The 18641-nt window shown below is 44.1% G+C and overlaps 1 protein-coding gene across 1 annotated transcript in view; it reads right to left on the bottom strand.

Moving 5' to 3' along the window:
• TENT2 (terminal nucleotidyltransferase 2) overlaps positions 1–18641 on the bottom strand; it is a 74923-nt gene that overhangs the window by 45788 nt on the left and 10494 nt on the right. The window contains exons 4-8 of the mRNA XM_069749817.1: positions 17384–17498; positions 17196–17287; positions 6905–6971; positions 4856–4922; positions 3306–3382 (exon numbers count right to left, since the gene is read on the bottom strand). Coding sequence (XP_069605918.1) covers positions 3306–3382; positions 4856–4922; positions 6905–6971; positions 17196–17287; positions 17384–17498 — 418 coding nt within the window. The remainder of the gene's footprint in view (positions 1–3305; positions 3383–4855; positions 4923–6904; positions 6972–17195; positions 17288–17383; positions 17499–18641) is intronic.

The following is an 18641-nucleotide window of genomic DNA, read 5'->3' on the forward strand; positions in this document are numbered from 1 at the left end:
ATGGAAATGCCTCAAGACTAGGAAATGATGCTCAGTAGTGTGTGTGGCCTCCATGTGCCTGTACAACTTTCCTACAACACCTGGGCAGGCTCCTGATGAAGCAGCAGATGTTCTCCTGAAGGATTGTCTCTCAGACCTGGATTAAAGCATCACCCAACTCCTGGACAGTCTTCTGGTGCAACTTGGCGTTGGTGAATGGAAAAAGACATGATGTCCCAGATGTGCTCAACTGGATTCAGGTCTGGGGAGCGGGCAGGCCAGTCCATAGCTTCAATGCCTTCATCATGCAGTAACTGCTGACACACTCCAGCCACATGAGCTCTGGCATTGTCACGCATCAGAAGGAACCCAGGAGGGTCCATTGCACCTTCATATGGTCTCACAAGGGGTCTGAGGATATCATCCCGGTACCTAATGGCAGTCAGGCTACCTCTGGAGAGCAAATGGGGCTGTGCAGCCCTCCAAAGAAATCCCACCCAACACCATTACTGACCCACTGCCAAACCGATCATGCTGGAAAATGTTGCAGGCAGCAGAACGTTCTCCACGGCGTCTCCAAACTGTCACATGTGCTCAGTGTGAACCTGTTCGCATCCATGAAGAGCACAGGGCGCCAATGTCAAATCTGCTAAACTTGGTGTTCTCTGTCAAATGCCAATCACCCTGCACGGTGTTGGGCTGTAAGAAAGACACCCATCTGTGGAAATCGGGCCCTCATACCACCCTCATTGAGTCTGTTTCTGACAGTTTGAACAGACACATGGATGTTAGTGGACTGCTGGGCTTTGGCCCTGCTCCTCCATGCACAAAGGAGGAGGCAGTGGTCCTGCTGCTGGGTTGTGGCCCTCATACGTCCCCCTCCACGTCTCCTGGTGTACTGGCCTGTCTCCTGGTATCTGCTCCATGCTATGGACACTGTACTGACAGACAGCTACTCTTCTTGCCACAGCTCACACTGATGTGCCATCCTGGATGAGCTGCACTACCTCAGCAACTTCTGTGGGTTGCAGACACCGCCTCATGCTACTGTACAATACCTCAAGAGATGAGAGCAATGACAAAATGCAGAAGTGACCAAAACAACAGCCAAAAAGGATGAGAACAGGAAAAAGGTCTGTGGTCACCGCCTGCACAACCACTCCTTTATAGTGGGGTGTCTTGCTGATTGCCTGTCATTTCTACCTTTTGTCTGTTCCATTTGCACAATAGCAGGAGAAATGGATTCACAATCGGTGTTGTTTCATAACTGGACAGGTTGATTACACCGAAGTGTGATGGACTCAGGGTTACATTATACGGTTTAAGTGGTCTCTATTTTTTTGAGTAGTGTTATCTTTAATATAAATAAATCTATATAGATATTATATAAAATATACATTTTCCATGTCACTATTTACATTAAAGACACCTTCCAGGCTATTCTCATCATCAAAAGGGGAACAATTCCCCGATTACATTTTTTCGTCTCCGGACGTAATTTGGACTCTACAATTATTGTCTTTGTTACCCTGGAAAATCAGCTCTCTGTGCACCGACTACCCGCAGAGCTGTGACAGCCATCTATACACAGTAACCAATCGGAGAATGCGGTGTTGCAGTGTGAGGGAGAAAGCAGCAGCCTAAACCAATGAGGAGACAGTGGGTGTGTCTCAGACCATTAGACTCCCCTGAAGACACTGCCGCTAACATGTAGTCACAATGACTTCTCTGTCCTGACATTGCCAAGTTAAAAAGCAGCAAGCAGTGAGGTAAATAAACAGTGGGTAATCTTCAATCATTACCTATAGGTGCTGAACTTGCAGGTCATTTTGAGGGTGCCGTCACACTAGCAGTATTTTACCTCAGTATTTGCAACCCAAAACCAGGAGAGGGTGATAAATGCAGAAGTGGTGCATATGTTTATTATACTTTTCCTCTATTTGTTCAACTCCTGGTTTTGTTTTACAAATACTGATGTAAAATACTGACCAAATACTGCTAGTGTGACGGCAGCCTAAGGGTATGTTCACACGTTCAGGATTTCCATCCTTTTTTTTTCCTGACTTTTTTAAAAAACTGCAGCTCTTGGCAGAAAACGCAGGTCCTTTTTTTGGTCCTTTTTTGGTCCGTTTTTGATGCGTTTTTTGATGCGTTTTTTTGATGCAGTTTTCTAGCCAGAGTCTGTGTGTTTTCTAGGAATTTTTTTTAGGGTTAAAATGGCTGAAAATACCCTAACCCTACCCCTACCCCTAACCCTACCCCTAACCCTACCCCTAACCCTAACCCTACCCCTAACCCTACCCCTACCCCTAACCCTACCCCTACCCCTAACCCTACCCCTAACCCTACCCCTACCCCTAACCCTATTCTAACCTTAGTGAAAAAAAAAAAAAAAAAAAAATTCTTTATTTTTTTTATTGTCCCTACCTATGGGGGTGACAAAGGGGGGGGGGTGTCATTTACTATTTTTTTATTTTGATCACTGAGATAGGTTATATCTCAGTGATCAAAATGCACTTTGGAACGAATCTGCCGGCCGGCAGATTCGGCGGGCGCACTGCGCATGCGCCCGCCATTTTGCAAGATGGCGGCGCCCAGGGAGAAGACGGCCGGACGGACACCGGGACGCCGGGTGAGTATAAGGGGGGGAGATTAGGGCACGGGGGGGGCATCAGAGCACTGGGGGGGGCATCGGAGCACTGGGGGGGGGGCATCGGAGCACGGGGGGGCGGGATCGGAACACGGGGGGGGGGCAGCCACACTCCGCCCACGCACTTCCGCCCGCTCCCCGCACTTCCTGCTGCAGCGGTTCTGCACATCAAACCGCAGTAAAACCCGCAGATATATTTTTGATCTGCGGGTTTTACTGCGGTTTGGACCTCACAATGGAGGTCTATGGGTGCAGAACCGCTGCGGCTCCGGAAAAAGAATTGACATGCTCCTTCTTTTTTCCGGGAGCTATTCAGCGCGTCTTTTTTTTTACAATTTCCGGACCATGTGCACAGTGTGTCCTGTTTTCCATAGGGTACAGTGTACTGTACCCTGCATGGAAAACAGCTACGGAACCGCAGCGGCAAAACCGCCGCGGTTCCGCGGTAAAAAACGTACTGTGTGAACATGGCCTAAGAGGTCACAGCTTAAAAAAATTCTAGCAATTTGCTGTTTTCATTAGCAGTCCTATTTAGTAGAGATCACCTCTCTGCAGTCATCTTATCACAACGGACACAACATCTACCACTGGCAACAGGCGATCGTCACGGTTCACCCCCTCCATGCAGATGTCAGAACTGGCATCACCCATACAAAAGATTAGATGAGAGACTTACTGTGTGCATAGGTTCTTAGAAGGAATGTATTTCTGATTCCAACAACATTGTTTACATTCAAGTCGAACTCCACACCACTAACAAGAGAAAAAGGCGCTGTATGATAGTATTCAGGGATGAGATGAGACCACCATATATACCATCTATGAAGAGCTAACAGTCATCGCATACCACTGCAGCGGAGGGTGTACCCATAACCTGCACAACATCCTGATGGGAAGATTATATGTTTTAGTGTAAGAGGATGCGAATAGGTCACCATGGGGGCCTATGCTGAGCAGCCACTATAGAGCAATCTCACACCTTCATTATCATGCCCTAAACTAGTGGCACTGGAAACACCAGCAGGCCCCAGCACATCACAGCCTGTGCTGCAGCGAATCTGGTCGCCGAACAAGAGAGGGAATATTGAGAATGCTTTAGGAAATAGGTTTCCTTATGCAGAACATCATTTCGGATTATTTCAGATGATCCACGCCAGCAGACTGAAGGCAATGTTGTAAGCTCGCATAATTACCATGCAGTTTGCTGACTGTTACCGAAAAGCAAAGCACCGGGTTTTACATGCACATGCGGGAAAGTGAGCAGAGTCATTTAGTGATTGTGCATAAGTTAATTAGGTGCTAGGGATGATAAAATGTATTGGGCTTTTGCTGTACATGCAATTGCTTAATACACAGGCACGAAATGAGCGCTAGCCCTTCATGAAGTTGGTGCATTATATGTTATTTTACAAATATCAACTAGAAACACAATTTCAACACAAGAATTGCCATGATGCATATTTCAAAGATGCTGCAGTTCTCAAATTCATTTAGAAAAATAAAAACAAGCGTGTACGTGAGATTTCTGAAAGCTCTTCGCATTTGCTGGTACTACAAAAAGCAGCTTTTAATTTGCATGGAAAAAGCTGCAAAAATGCAACATGTGAACATAGTCTAAAGAGGTTTTGCATAAAAGGGAATCTATCATGTTAAAAACTGCTATGATTCTGCAGATATCGGGTGAGTCTACAGGTTCATAGCCTTCTAAAGTCGAAATTAACTTTAATCCTCCGGCTTTCAGTCACAGAGGTGTGGCGTCAGTCACCGCTCAGTACATAGCGAGCTGCAGCTGTATCTACGCCCCGGGCACTGACTGACAGCTGGCTCTACACTGATGGACTGCTGAGCCGGCTGTCAGTCAGTGTCAGGGCGTGGTTACAGCCGCCGCTCACTATGTACTGAGTAGTGATTGAGGTTGTGCCTTTATGACTGAAAGTAGGAGGCTGCTGAGAGGAATAACGTTCATTTCCTCCCAGCAGCTGGGTTATCAGTGTGGGGTCCAGGCAACTATATAACACTATTAACCTGCAAATTTACCCAATAACTGTAAGGTAACAGCGTTTTCTGACACGACAGGTTCCCTTTAAATATTGATCATTTAGCAATCCATATTACAGCTCCACGACAGAAAACTACCACACAGTCCTATTGTCTTTAGCAGTGTGACATGCCATAAATCCAAATGGTGCGCGTGTAACACAGGATACCTTAGTACTGATGACTTACCTGACTTTGTCCCTGAATTTTACAATTGGTACTTTTGCTCTAATTAGTTGAGGTCTTTCAATATAACCTGGGAAAGAAAAAACAATTTGTATATAAGAGTTTGTAGTGTGATTTAAAATGAATATTGATAGGTAGATATTTCACATAAAAATTTGACTGAACGACTTTGGGATTTTCAGTTTTTTTGCATTTCCGTTTTTTGCACCCTGTCTCCTCAGAGCCAAAATTTGTATTTTTCCGTCAATATGCAAAAGGTCAAATCCACTTTAACTTTTTCTGTTACAATTTTCACTAAATGCTGAAACTGACCCACCATTAGGATTGTCCAGGTCATTTCAAGTTCACAGACACCAAACATGTACAGTTTCTGTTTTACTTATGTGGTGATAAAAAAATCTAAATTTTTGAAAAGAAAAAAAAAAAGGTGCCATTTTCTGAGACCTGTAGTATCTCTTTTTTGGGATCTGCTGCTGGGTGAAGCTTGCTGAGCTGACGTTTTTATTGTTACGATTATGGTGTTAATACAGGGACAGTGCTCATAATCTGGCAATGACAACTACAGGGGGCCTGCAGACCCCAGGTTGTCATGCCAACCCATCTGCGACTCGCGTTCATGAGACACGGGCGCCGACAGGGAGGGTTGTGATGCGGTTTCAGTGCGAGCATGTTAAATGCCGTTGTCAGAGATTGACAACGGCATTTAACATTAACAGCCACACGTGGCACGCAATTCCATCCGATGCTGTTAGTGGCACATGTCAGCTGACATGCTGGGAAAATATGCGGGCTCAGAGCCGGAGCCCGCATGAAGTACAGGGACACGACCTATGACATACCTATGACATAGGTTGTGAAGGGGTTAAAGGGAATCTCTCACTAGGATCAAACCTCCTACGCTGTCTAGATGAACATTTATGTAATAGAAAACTGAATAAAATGATATCTTGATATTTGTGATCAGAGGTCTTATTCCAGAAAAATTCATGTTTTTCTTAATATGTAAATGAGCTGTTGAGCTCTATGTCCGGCCCCTCAAGAATCTGCCTCAAGAGATTGTTTTAAATAAAAAGGGAACATAACCATTGTAAGACATGTAGATCAGGAGAGCACACTGTCAGTGACTGGTAACGCCCTCTTAATCTCTGGAGGCAGACTCGAGAGGATCTATGGGCCGGGGGTAGATTGCAACAGCTCATTTACATATTAAAGGATTTCTCTGGAATAAGACATCGGATCGCAGCATGCTCGGGTGCTAACCGAGTGGCTTTGGCGTGATTGAATCATATGTTCATGACCCCGCGGCTGCATAGCTCATGGCTGTTTGTCAGTCACAACACATGCAGGGATTGCCTAACAGCTGCGAGACCTGACACAGCGGGATTTCAAACATATTATTCGAGCACGCCGAATACAGTCTGTTAACACTGAGCATGCTCGGATAACACCTGATCAGAGCTCGTTCACTCATCACTAGTAACTAGGGCTCAAAATCTTTACTGCAATTGGGTTTCATTATGTTTTGTACCATATAATGCTGGCAGCAGAATGACAACTGAATTCATTCAAAATCACTATAAAAGTCCGTCTGGGAGTTAGCAATGGTAATTTGTCCTTTTCGAAGCTCCTCTCAGCTGATTTATGGCCGCAACCCACATTAAAATAGAATGTGGAGCTAAATAAAAAGCTTGTAAGAGCCAAAAACTGCAATTGAAAAAAAATATTTAAATTAAAAAAAAAAAATACATTTAAATAAGAATAAAAAAATAAAAATTCCGGATATGTGGACAACATTTTTAAGCTATGAGGACAGTACACAGCATTTATCTTTCATTACTGAAAATTAAACAAATATTCACACTCATGCAGACAAGCTGAGCCAGCATGTTTATGGGGAGGCCAAAATAGATCATGGCTCTCTATAGCTAGCTATGTGCAGATCAGCTTATAACGCAGAACACAGCTTTACTGAAGTAATGACTGGCCTGTACTAAACATTAGAAATGTTCGGACTGATCTGGGACACTCACAATCTACTCAGAATTCACTTACCAAGTCTAGTGTAGAAGTGTTTTTGGAGTAAGCTGAGTATATGCCTGGCTTCTGTTTTCTGATTCATCTGTATAGGGAGAAAAATACACACAGGGTCAACTCCAGAAAGAATACAGCAAAATGGAAAAAAAAACAAACAGGTTTTTAGTCAAGAATAAAGAATGTGAATGACAGTCAAGAAATCAGAAGTGAGCACTAAGGGGGTTGGTAAATTTTAACTAAACTTCCTCAATGCTGTAAACAGTTTTGTACCAAATCACGCAGTATATGCCGCTCTTTCTCCACTTCACTGCATCATAAGAGCCCGTTCCTACCAATTAGCAGTGTAAAACACTGGATAGAGCCACTGTGGTGTCCACAGCAATCATGGCAGATGTGACATAGGTCAATACATGACTGCTTTTCTGGCTCCGCAATACATGAGGTATGGGGGGCAGCAAATTTCAACAGAAAAAAAAAAATTAACGCAAGAGCGCTAGTCAATTAAGTACAGGAACTAATTAGCTAAAAAACAGGATAAAAGGTATGTACAAAAGAGAAAAACAGCACATCTAGAAGAAAATATAGAAAAAGATAAACACCTTACTGTTCTAAAGACAGAGGTAGACAAAACAAAAAGTTGTCAAAACGCTATGATGTAAAATACAATGACCCCCGACGAGTGTGGAGGCCCCACAGAATAACCAGACGTTCACACATAAAATAGTGAATCCTGGCATTCAGGTACAAGAAACAAGACTATAATAAGGACAAAATAACATTAAAGTAAGGCTACGTTCACATTAGCGTTTTTCGCGGCTGCGTCGGGCGCAGCCGCGGCGACGCATGCGTCACGCGTCCCTATATTTAATATGGGGGGCGCATGGACATGCGTTGTGCTGCGTTTTGCGACGCATGCGTTTTTTTTCCCGCAAGCGTAGGGCGCAGAGGACGCAGCAAGTTGCATTTTTTTTGCCTCCAAAATTCGGCAAAAAAGGACGCATGCGTCGCAAAACGCTGCGTTTTAGCGTGCGTTTTTGTTTGCGTTGTGCGGTGCGTCGCCGACGCAGCCCCGCACAACGCAAATGTTAACGTAGCCTAATACCATCAGATATAGAAAACATAATACATATCTATGTGTCTACATGATGGATGGAATACAGTAAATCTAACAAATACATACAATAGGTTGTTGTATTTTACACCATAGGGCGTTTTTAAAACTTTTTGGAGATTAACTATACAGCCCCGATTCATTAGGACTAAACCTGTGGTAATGAGGGGCATGCAGGAATAAGATGCGCCTAATTCATGAAGCGGCACAAGTCACGGGGACGGGAGGAACAATTTAAGCGTAACGTAAACCACAACTCTAAATTAGTTGCCCCAATTCGCCAAAAACTGGAATGACAACGCAAAAAGTTGTTTTAGGCCATAATTCTAGTATAAATACCTTGATGAATCGGGGCCTATGTCTTTATACCAATGAAGTATTACCTTTTCTATATTTTCTTCTGGATGGGCAGTTTTTCTCTTTTTGCATGTACCCTTTCTCATTTTTTCTGCTTCCCTGGCTCCATCCTCTTCTGTGTAGGAGAATCTGATGCGCGGATCGGCACATGCATTAAATGCTTTCAAGCTGCTGCACAAAACAAGACGGAGCCGTGGAAGCGTGTGATATGTTACATGGATTGCTATGGGCACAAACATCAGACAGATGTTACTATAGCAGGCACATCTTATTAAAGTTCAAAAGGGGCCGTTTACTACTTGGACAACATCTTCTTACTGTAAATACTGTAGCGTAAAATAAAGAACACCTTACTCATCTCCTGCACCGGCACAATCCCAGCAATGCTTGCACTAAATCTCCTGGCACTCACGTGACATCATTACGCTACGTGAGCGCTGCAGTCAATCTGCAGCTGCTAATGGACTGCAGCGCTTACACATTTCCTGGGACAAAACTCAGACGTCCAATGCAAGTGTGAGTGAAGAAGTCCATCATCGCCCGATGACATAGCCTAATGTTACGCGAGCACCCAGAAACTTACAGCGCTGACATTGCATGCTCGGCGCCAGCGCAGATTACTTTTTTTTTTTTTTTTCATTTTACATGAGGGACTACATCATTTAAGAAAGGATTGCCAAAGTAGCAGACAGCTAATAGCTCAGAGAAAAAAGCTTTTCAAATTTTATTTTGCTCCAATGCATCTAAAGTAACACTATTTGTAAACCTGTCCTCCACTTCTTGGTAACATATACTGAATTTGCTAGACCACCAAGATGTAAGGCTATGGCACACGTTCAGGTTTTTTCGCAAAATCCGCAAAATTAATGAACATGCTGCTTTTTTTGCGGAAAAAAAACCACATGTGCACAAAAATTGCAGAATGCATTCTAAATGATAGGATGCATATGTAGGCGTTTTCTAATGCATTTTTATCGCGAAAAAACCTGAACGCTTGCACATACCCTTAAAGTGGACATTGCCTTCAAGCAGATATAGAGCACTTTAAGTTAGTTATGGCTATCTTATAAGCTTTCTTTCTATGCCATCCTTGCACTTGCACAAGTACCACAGAAGCTTCCAGGTTCTCCAAAGAACCTTTCTTGGTAAAATACCAAGAAATACCGTATCTCACCATGTTGATTTTGTTCAAAAATGTTAAATATAGACCATACCGCCCAAATGTCACAGTTTCATTTATAAGTGAACATGAAAGATTACACAGCGGAAGTAAATGTGCTTATGCTTTAAAATCCAGCACCCTCCTTAGGTCACACAAACTCTAGCTGTACTACTTCCTCAACTCAAAAATGGAGAAAAACAAAACTAAAATGTTTCAGCCAAACTCAATTTTCGATACACATCATCTAAATTACAATAGATACTCACTACGTCAATTTGCACCTTCATTATTAAATCCTGGAAAGTGTCACTCGCTGAATAGTTCTAGACGGGGGGAGCACGGCTTGGCAAAGGTTACATAGCCAACCATTCAATAGCAGATGATCCACAGCAGGCACTTACAATGCTGTAACCATGACATTGCTATACATTTACCACCTATGCCCATTTACAGGTTCTGGGTACCTTACTTGGTGCACTTTATGATGAGTAAGATAAATGGTTACACTTTATCCATAGACTTGCATTTTTTAGCATCAATATAATGATAGTGGTCTTCAACTAACAATATAAATGTAGGGTTTCGTTCTCCCTTTCATTTGATGCCATCTGCAGGAGTTGACAGATTATGGTATTTACTGACACAGGCCTTGTACATATTATATGTAACATTTACCCCATTTTCACATCAATATGACCACAGTGGTGTTTATATGATATAATAATACGATGGTTGGTCTCTTTTGGAAGTTGATGCATCCATCCATATAGTGGGAGTTTTTTGTTATGGATACATGCATGGTGTATAATATTCATGGTAAGCAGTCCACTGTCCCCATTACACCTTACAACTTGTTAGGCAGCATGTGCTGCCTTTTCATTCAGTGTAAGTCAGTCCTGTAGGTATTTACTTTCTACGTACTTGAATATAATAATGCTTTTAGTTATTTAACTCCATTGTCCTCTTCCGTGCAGTCAATTCTATTTTGGAGTGGCCAATGGGTCTCTATTAGAAAATGGCAATGAATCCATCGGATTCCTATCAATATCCGCCCATTGGACTTTTTCTTGATTACTTTTACCACCTATGCCTATATACAGGAGTAAAACTAGAAACCTTTGTGGGTCACATGTCAAAGGGAAAGGCCAGCGATACATTAACATTCGTAACTGTATATAGATACAGGTGCTGTACAGTATACGGCTAATTTACCAAGGTACAAGCTACAGAAATTGGGTTTAATTTGTGCCAAATATTGTCTTTCATGTCTTGCGCCACTTTTAGTATGTTGTAAACATGTTTTTACCATGCTTGACAATGGGGAAAGTAGATCGAGAAAGAAGTGTGACCTAAAATGCGATTCTTTGCACTGAAAATACACTACCATGCAGCATGACTTGGCCAAAGCTACAGTGCCTTGCGAAAGTATTCGGCCCCCTGGAACTATTCAACCTTTTCCCACATATCATGCTTCAAACAAAGATATCAAATGTAAATTTTTGGTGAAGAATCAACAACAAGTGGAACACAATTGTGAAGTTGAAGGAAATTTATTGGTTATTTTAAATTTTTGTGGAAATTCAAAAACTGAAAAGTGGGGCGTGCAATATTATTTGGCCCCTTTACTTTCAGTGCAGCAAACTCACTCCAGAAGTTCATTGTGGATCTCTGAATGATCCATTGTTGTCCTAAATGCCTAATAATGATAAATATGCTCCCTATCTAACCTCTCTAAAGGTACCTTCACACAAAACGACGCTGCAGCGATCCAGACAACGATCCGGATCGCTGCAGCGTCGCTGTTTGGTCGCTGGAGAGCTGTCACACAGACCGCTCTCCAGCGACCAACGATGCCGGTAACCAGGGTAAACATCGGGTTACTAAGCGCAGGGCCGCGCTTAGTAACCCGATGTTTACCCTGGATACCATCCTAAAAGTAAAAAAAAAAAAAAACGCTTCATACTTACCTTCGGCTGTCTGTCCCCGGCACTGTGCTTCTCTGCTCTGGCTGTGAGCACAGCGGCCGGAAAGCAGAGCGGTGACGTCACCGCTCTGCTTTCCGGCCGCTGTGCTCACAGTGAGTGCAGGAAAGCACGGCGCCGGGGACAGACAGCCGAAGGTAAGTATGAAGCGTTTGTTTTTTTTTACTTTTAGGATGGTATCCAGGGTAAACATCGGGTTACTAAGTGCGGCCCTGCGCTTAGTAACCCGATGTTTACCCTGGTTGCCAGCGAAGACATCGCTGAATCGGTGTCACACACGCCGATTCAGCGATGTCAGCGGGAGAGCCAGCGACCAAAGAAAGTGCTGGCCCTCTAGCCCCGACCAACGACATCACAGCAGGATTCTGATCGCTGCTGCGTGTCAAACTGAACGATATCGCTAGCGAGGACGGTGCAACGTCACGGATCGCTAGCGATATCGTTTAGTGTGAAGGTACCTTAACTCACTTCTTCCTCTCTCTGACCACAATCTACTCACATTCTCTTCTCTCTCCACTCCTCGTCTACAATCCACACCCCACAAACTTGCACACCCTCACAGAAATCTTGAACACCTTGATCTACGCTCACTCTCTGAATTCCTTCTTCCTCTTACAGAAATAAGTTCCCTACACAATGCGGATGACGCTGCCGCTCTATATAACACCACAATAGCTGTAGCTTTGGAATCTCTTGCCCCTCTCACACACACCAAAGCTCGCAAAATCAACAGACAGCCCTGGCACACCAGCCTGACCAAAGAACTGAGGCGAGCTTCCAGGGTTGCTGAGCAGAGATGGAAAAGATCCCACTCCAACGAGCACTTCATCGCATTCAAACAGTCCCTCACTACTTTCAAGACCACACTCGCCACAGCTAAACAAACCTACTTCTCATCTCTCATATCCTCCCTGTCTCACAACCCTAAACAGTTATTCAACACCTTCAATTCTCTCCTCCGTCCCCCAGCACCTCCTCCCTCCCCACTCATCTCAGCTGAAGACTTTGCCTCATTTTTCAAGCAGAAGATTGAGAACATCAGAGACAGTTTTAGTCGACAACCCCCAGAGTCCTTCCTCCCGACTACCCAGCCCTCCACCTCCAAAACCAACTTCTCTACCATTACAGAAGATCGACTCTCCACTCTACTCTCAAGATCGCATCTCACCACCTGTGCACTTGACCCAATCCCTTCCCACTTCATCCCAAACCTCACCACAGTCTTCATCCCAACTCTAAACCATCTCTTCAACCTATCACTAACAATTGGTGCTTTCCCCTCAAGCTTTAAACATGCCTCAATCACACCCATCCTCTGTATCTAGCTATCGCCCTATATCACTTCTCCCCTATACCTCAAAACTACTGGAACAACACGTCCATCTTGAACTGTCCTCCCATCTATCTTCCTGCGCCCTCTTCGACCACTTACAATCAGGCTTCCGGTCACACCACTCCACTGAAACTGCCCTAACTAAGGTCACCAATGACCTATTAACCACCAAGAGCAAGCGACACTACTCTATCCTCCTCCTCCTGGACCTGTCCTCTGCCTTTGACACAGTGGACCATTTCCTATTACTACAGACCCTCTCATCCCTTGGCATCACAGACTTGGCCCTATCCTGGATCTCATCATACCTAACTGACCGAACATTCAGCGTCTCCCATTCACACACCACCTCCTCACCTCGCCCCCTATCTGTCGTAGTCCCGCAAGGTTCAGTTCTAGGGCCCCTGCTCTTCTCCATTTACACTTTTGGCCTGGGACAGCTCATAGAATCTCACGGTTTTCAGTATCATCTCTATGCTGATGACACACAGATCTACATCTCTAGACTAGATATCACCACCCTACTAACCAGAATCCCCCAATGTATATCCGCTATTTCATCCTTCTTCTCCGTTAGATTTCTAAAAACAGAATTCATTGTCTTTCCCCCCCATCTCACGCGACCCCCCCCCCCCCCCCAACGAACCTATCCATTACAGTAAATGGCTGCCCACTCCCCCCAGTCCCACAGCTCGCTGCCTTGGGGTAATCCTTGACACTGATCTCTCCTTCAAACTGCATATCCAAACCCTTTCCATTTCCTGCCGCCTTCAACTCAAAAATATTTCACGGATCCGTACATTCCTAAACCAAGAATCTGCAAAAACGCTAGTCCATGCCCTCATCATCTCCCGCCTTGACTACTGTAACCTCCTGCTCTTTGGCCTCCCCTCTAACACTCTTGCATTCCCCTCCAATCTATTCTAAACTCAGCTGCCCAACTAATCCACCTGACCCTACCCCCCCCTATTCCCCGGCCTCTCCCCTCTGTCAATCCCTTCACTGGCTCCCCATTAACCAGAGACTCCAGTACAAAAGCCTAACCATGACATACAAAGCCATCCACAACCTGTCTCCTCCATACATCTGTGACCTCGTCTCCTGGTACTTTCCTGCACGCAACCTCCGATCCTCACAAGATCTCCTTCACTCCCCTCTTATCTCCTCTTCCCACAATCGCAAACAAGATTTCGCTTGCGCATCACCCCTACTCTGGAACGCTCTACCACAACATATCAGACTTTCATCTCGAAACCTTCAAAGAGAACCTGAAGACCTACCTCTTCCGGCAAGCCTACAATCTGCAGTAACCACCGATCGACAAAACCACTGCACAACCAGCTCTACCCTGACCTATTGTATCCTCACCCATTCCTTGGAGATTGTGAGCCCTCGCGGGCAGGGTCCTCTCTCCTCCTGTACCAGCTGTGACTTGTATTGTTCAAGATTATTGTACTTTTTATTCTGTATACCCCTCACATGTAAAGCGCCATGGAATAAATGGCGCTATAATAAAATTAATAATATAATCCACCTGCGTAAAATCAAGTCTCCGTATAAATGCACCTGCTCTGTGATAGTCTCAGGGTTCTGTTTGAAGCACAGAGAGCATCATGAAGACCAAGGAACACAACAACCAGGTCCGTGATACTGTTGTGGAAAAGTTTAAAGCCGGATTTGGATACAAAATGATTTCCAAAACTTTGAACATCCCAAGGAGCACTGTGCAAGCGATCATATTGAAATGGAAGGAGTATCATACCACTGCAAATCTACCAAGACCCGGCCGTCCCTCTAAACTTTCATCTCAAACAAGGAGAAGACTGATCAGAGAAGCAGCCAAGAGCCCCATGATCACTCTGGATGAACTGCAGAGATCTACAGCTAAGGTGTGACAGTCTGTCCATAGGACAACAATCAGTTGTACATTGCACAAATCTGGCCTTTAGGAAGAGTGGCAAGAAGAAAGCCATTTCTCAAAGATATCCATAAAAAGTGTAGTTTAAAGTTTGCAACAAGCCACCTGGGAGACACACCAAACATGTGGAAGAAGGTGCTCTGGTCAGATGAAACCAAAATCGAACTTTCTGGCAACAATGCCAAACGATATGTTTGGCGTAAAGGCAACACAGCTCATCACCCTGAACACACTATCCCCGCTGTAAAACATGGTGGTGGCATCATCATGGATTGGGCTTGCTTTTCTTCAGCAGGGAAGATGGATGAAATTGATGGGAAGATGTATGGAGCCAAATACAGGACCATTCTTGAAGAAAACCTGTTGGAGTCTGCAAAAGAGACTGGGACGGAGATTTGTCTTCCAACAAGACAATGATATCAAACATAAATCAAAATCTACAATGGAATGGGTCACAAATAAACGTATCCAGGTGTTAGAATGGCCAAGTCAAAGTCCAGACCTCAATCCAATTGAGAATCTGTGGAAAGAGCTGAAAACTGCTGTTCACAAACGATCTCCATCAAACCTCACTGAGCTCGAGCTGTTTGCCAAGGAAGAATGGGCAAGAATTTCAGTCGCTCGATGTACAAAACTGATAGAGACATACCCCAAGCGACTTGCAGCTGTAATCGCAGCAAAACGTGGCGCAACAAAGTATTCAGTTAAAGGGGCCGAATAATATTGCATGCGCCACTTTTAAGTTTTTGATTTTCCACAAAAATGTAAAATAACCAATAAATTTGGTTCAACTTCACAATTGTGTTCCACTTGTTGATTCTTCACCAAAAATTTACATTTAGTATCTTTATGTTTGAAGCATATTAACAAAAAAGGAACAGCACAAATCCTTACTTATCTTCGGGTGCAAAGCCCTTGAACAGCCTGTCCACTGGTTGTCCTTCGTCCACACAATTCAAAAAAGTAGGCAGCACTCCATATTCTCTTTAGTGATATGCAGGATTTATTAAGACCCACATGTCTGGGCAACGTTTCGGCTCCAAATGAGCCTTTCTCAAGCCTTGAGAAAGGCTCATTTGGAGCCGAAACGTTGCCCAGACATGTGGGTCTGAATAAATCATGCATAGAGAATATGGAGTGCTGCCTACTTTTTTGAATTGTATGTTTGAAGCATGATATGTTGGAAAAGGTTGAAAAGTTCCAGGGAGCCGAATACTTTCGCAAGGCAATTTTTTATATATTTTTAAAAGCTTTCTTTATTTCATGCTTCAATAGCCTCGATGGGAGACTAGGAGCTGAGATAACCCGATCGCCTCAGCTACACACAGGCGATGATCAGCAAACTGGTAATAACAACTATAGAGGTCTGCTGGAGATCTCTGGTTGTCATGCCAACCCATCGGTGACCCGCGATCATGTGACTGGTCATCGTTGGGCAGGACTAGTGACGCGCTTCCAGAGCGATCACATTAAATGCCCGCTGTCAGCAATTGACAGCGGCATTTAACAGGTTAACAGCAGTGGGTGGATCGTGATTCCACCCGCAGCTCTTAGGGGCAGCTGCCAAAAAAGCTGACATGTGTCGGGAAAGATGTGGGCTCAGTACCGGAGCCCACATAAGAGAGGGACACTACATGCGCCGTTCTAGTACGGCGCATGTCGTGAACGGGTTACGGTCTAGTCTCAAGTTCTATTCACAGTGATTTTCTGCACTGCATTCGGCGATTCCACCTCAAACCCCTGATCGGTTTAGTTGTGTATACCTCCTGACTATGCAAGAAATTTACATTTAGCCGCTTTCATTCTACGTTTACGTGCAGTGTGACAATGTATTCTTTGGGATTGCGATAAACGGAGTTCACTTGAACTCTATGCGCATCACTGCATCCTGTGGTCCCGATGGAAGATTTAGCCAGAGACCTGAACAAACTGCAGAACAGAAGTGCAAACACAGTCCTAGTGTACTCAGTTTAAAAGTTACATATCTTCAGTAAATCAGCCTCTATTTTTTTTTTTATTATTATTTTTGCCCTACTATTCTTCACATACGGTATTCATTTCTTGTGTAAACACAGTACATGTAATTTATATATGGCGATTCTGGCTCAGTTTTACTGGAAACCATTTGCCGGAATGACGTTTTCCGGGCACGTGCGCAGCAAAGTGCGCCTGCATGAGCAGACGATGCTAATGAGACTATGTAGATGACGGCTTTTGGGGGCTAGGAGGCAGCACAGACGCCAAGGAGATAATGCCTCTCGGACCGGACCAAAAGCATTTACATACAGAGTGGAGAAAATAAAGTATTTTTGATGGTATACAGGGGGGAGTCAGGAGGTGATGGACACATTTGTGTAATGCACTACAGGTGCTAAAAAAAGTGGTGGCATTGGTTCACACACTAAAGAACTGGTGTCAGTTTCCCTTTAATCGTTTCAGGACTTACCGGCTCATCTTTTATAACTAAACACAAGTCTGCATCACTGCTTCTTGTGCCAAACCCGTTAAGTGACGAACCAACCAGGTACAGTCTGCTCTCTACAAAAAGAATACAAGAGGGTAAATAAGACACAATTTCTGCAATGGGCAAATAAAACTACAAAAACTTTTAGGAAACTCTACTCTGTTACATACGGGGAAATATTTGCTGAATTTCCCTCTGCAGTTCTGCCCGACAGATATCCTTCTTCTTCAAGTCAGACACTTGCTGTTGACAAGCTTGAAACAAGTCCAGGATCTGCTGACTCAGCTGAGAGATAGAACAGAGGAATTACTGGTTTTTATTATACAGCAGTCCCAAAAGACTTCCAATAGAGCGTGCACTCACACTGCTTCCTTGTACAGTGCAAATTTGTCTGTGGCTTGGATACACATGGTAGAAGTAGTTTTAGGCTAGGAGCAGAGAACCATTTATTATCTCATCTGATAGAATATGACCGATTATGCAAATCACACTATGATCAAAGTTTGATCATCTTCTCCATTCGGTCAGTTCGTGGAAATCAGACTGCACTCAGATGTCATCCGTGTGCAGGCCGATGGTTTCTACAGACTCATTGGCTTGCATGGCCGAGCATGATCTGAATATCGGATCAAACGGCATTTTTTTTTTCCTCAAACCGTTGTGGTCCAAGGAAAAATTATGACATGTGCTCGGCCCTATAGACTAAAATTTGTTCAAGTGCGAGACGATGTTTTGTCAGATCGTGCTCTGACCGAAAATCCGCTTGTCTGAACCTGCCCTTACGGTAATATCAGCGGCCACATTTTTATCATCGTGAATTTGGAAAAGATAAAGGAGAATGGCATGTTATCAATGTGCGTGCACTAAAGTTGGTGCAAATTGATTTACAGGACCCAGTCTAGCGGCCAGATCGGTAAACTGCAGCCAACAGACACGAGCCTCAGGAATCGGTTTCCTTCTGATTAACCAGCCTGGTGCAACGTCATCGTTGCAGCTTCACACACGTGGCATTTGGCCAGACCAGCTAATCAAAAGAAGAGCCGCTGATGCTGATAGGGAGGAGATGATTCTCAGGATTTCCATCCGACAGCCACAGTATACGGAGCTGGCTTTTGAAACGGCTCCTGCAAATTGATTCGCACCAACTCTAGTTTCCATCTATTAATCTGATGAATTTAAGGTATGACAGTACGCACAGCCATACATTTACATGTGTAAACTTAATAAATGTGGGCCAGTATGTGGAAGAAACCCAGAATAGCCTATGGAAACACTTTGCAGATGTCAGATCTGAGTTTATGACACCAGTTCCGTAAAGAAGGTACTAAGTAACTCTAAAATTATTAAGGCTATGTGCACACGTAGGAAATGTGGTGCAGAATTTTCTGCACTAAATCTGCATCTCCTGTCAGAATCCGCAGCTGCGGA

The sequence above is a fragment of the Ranitomeya imitator genome, chromosome 1, assembly GCF_032444005.1.
Source record: "Ranitomeya imitator isolate aRanImi1 chromosome 1, aRanImi1.pri, whole genome shotgun sequence".
NCBI lineage: Eukaryota > Metazoa > Chordata > Amphibia > Anura > Dendrobatidae > Ranitomeya > Ranitomeya imitator.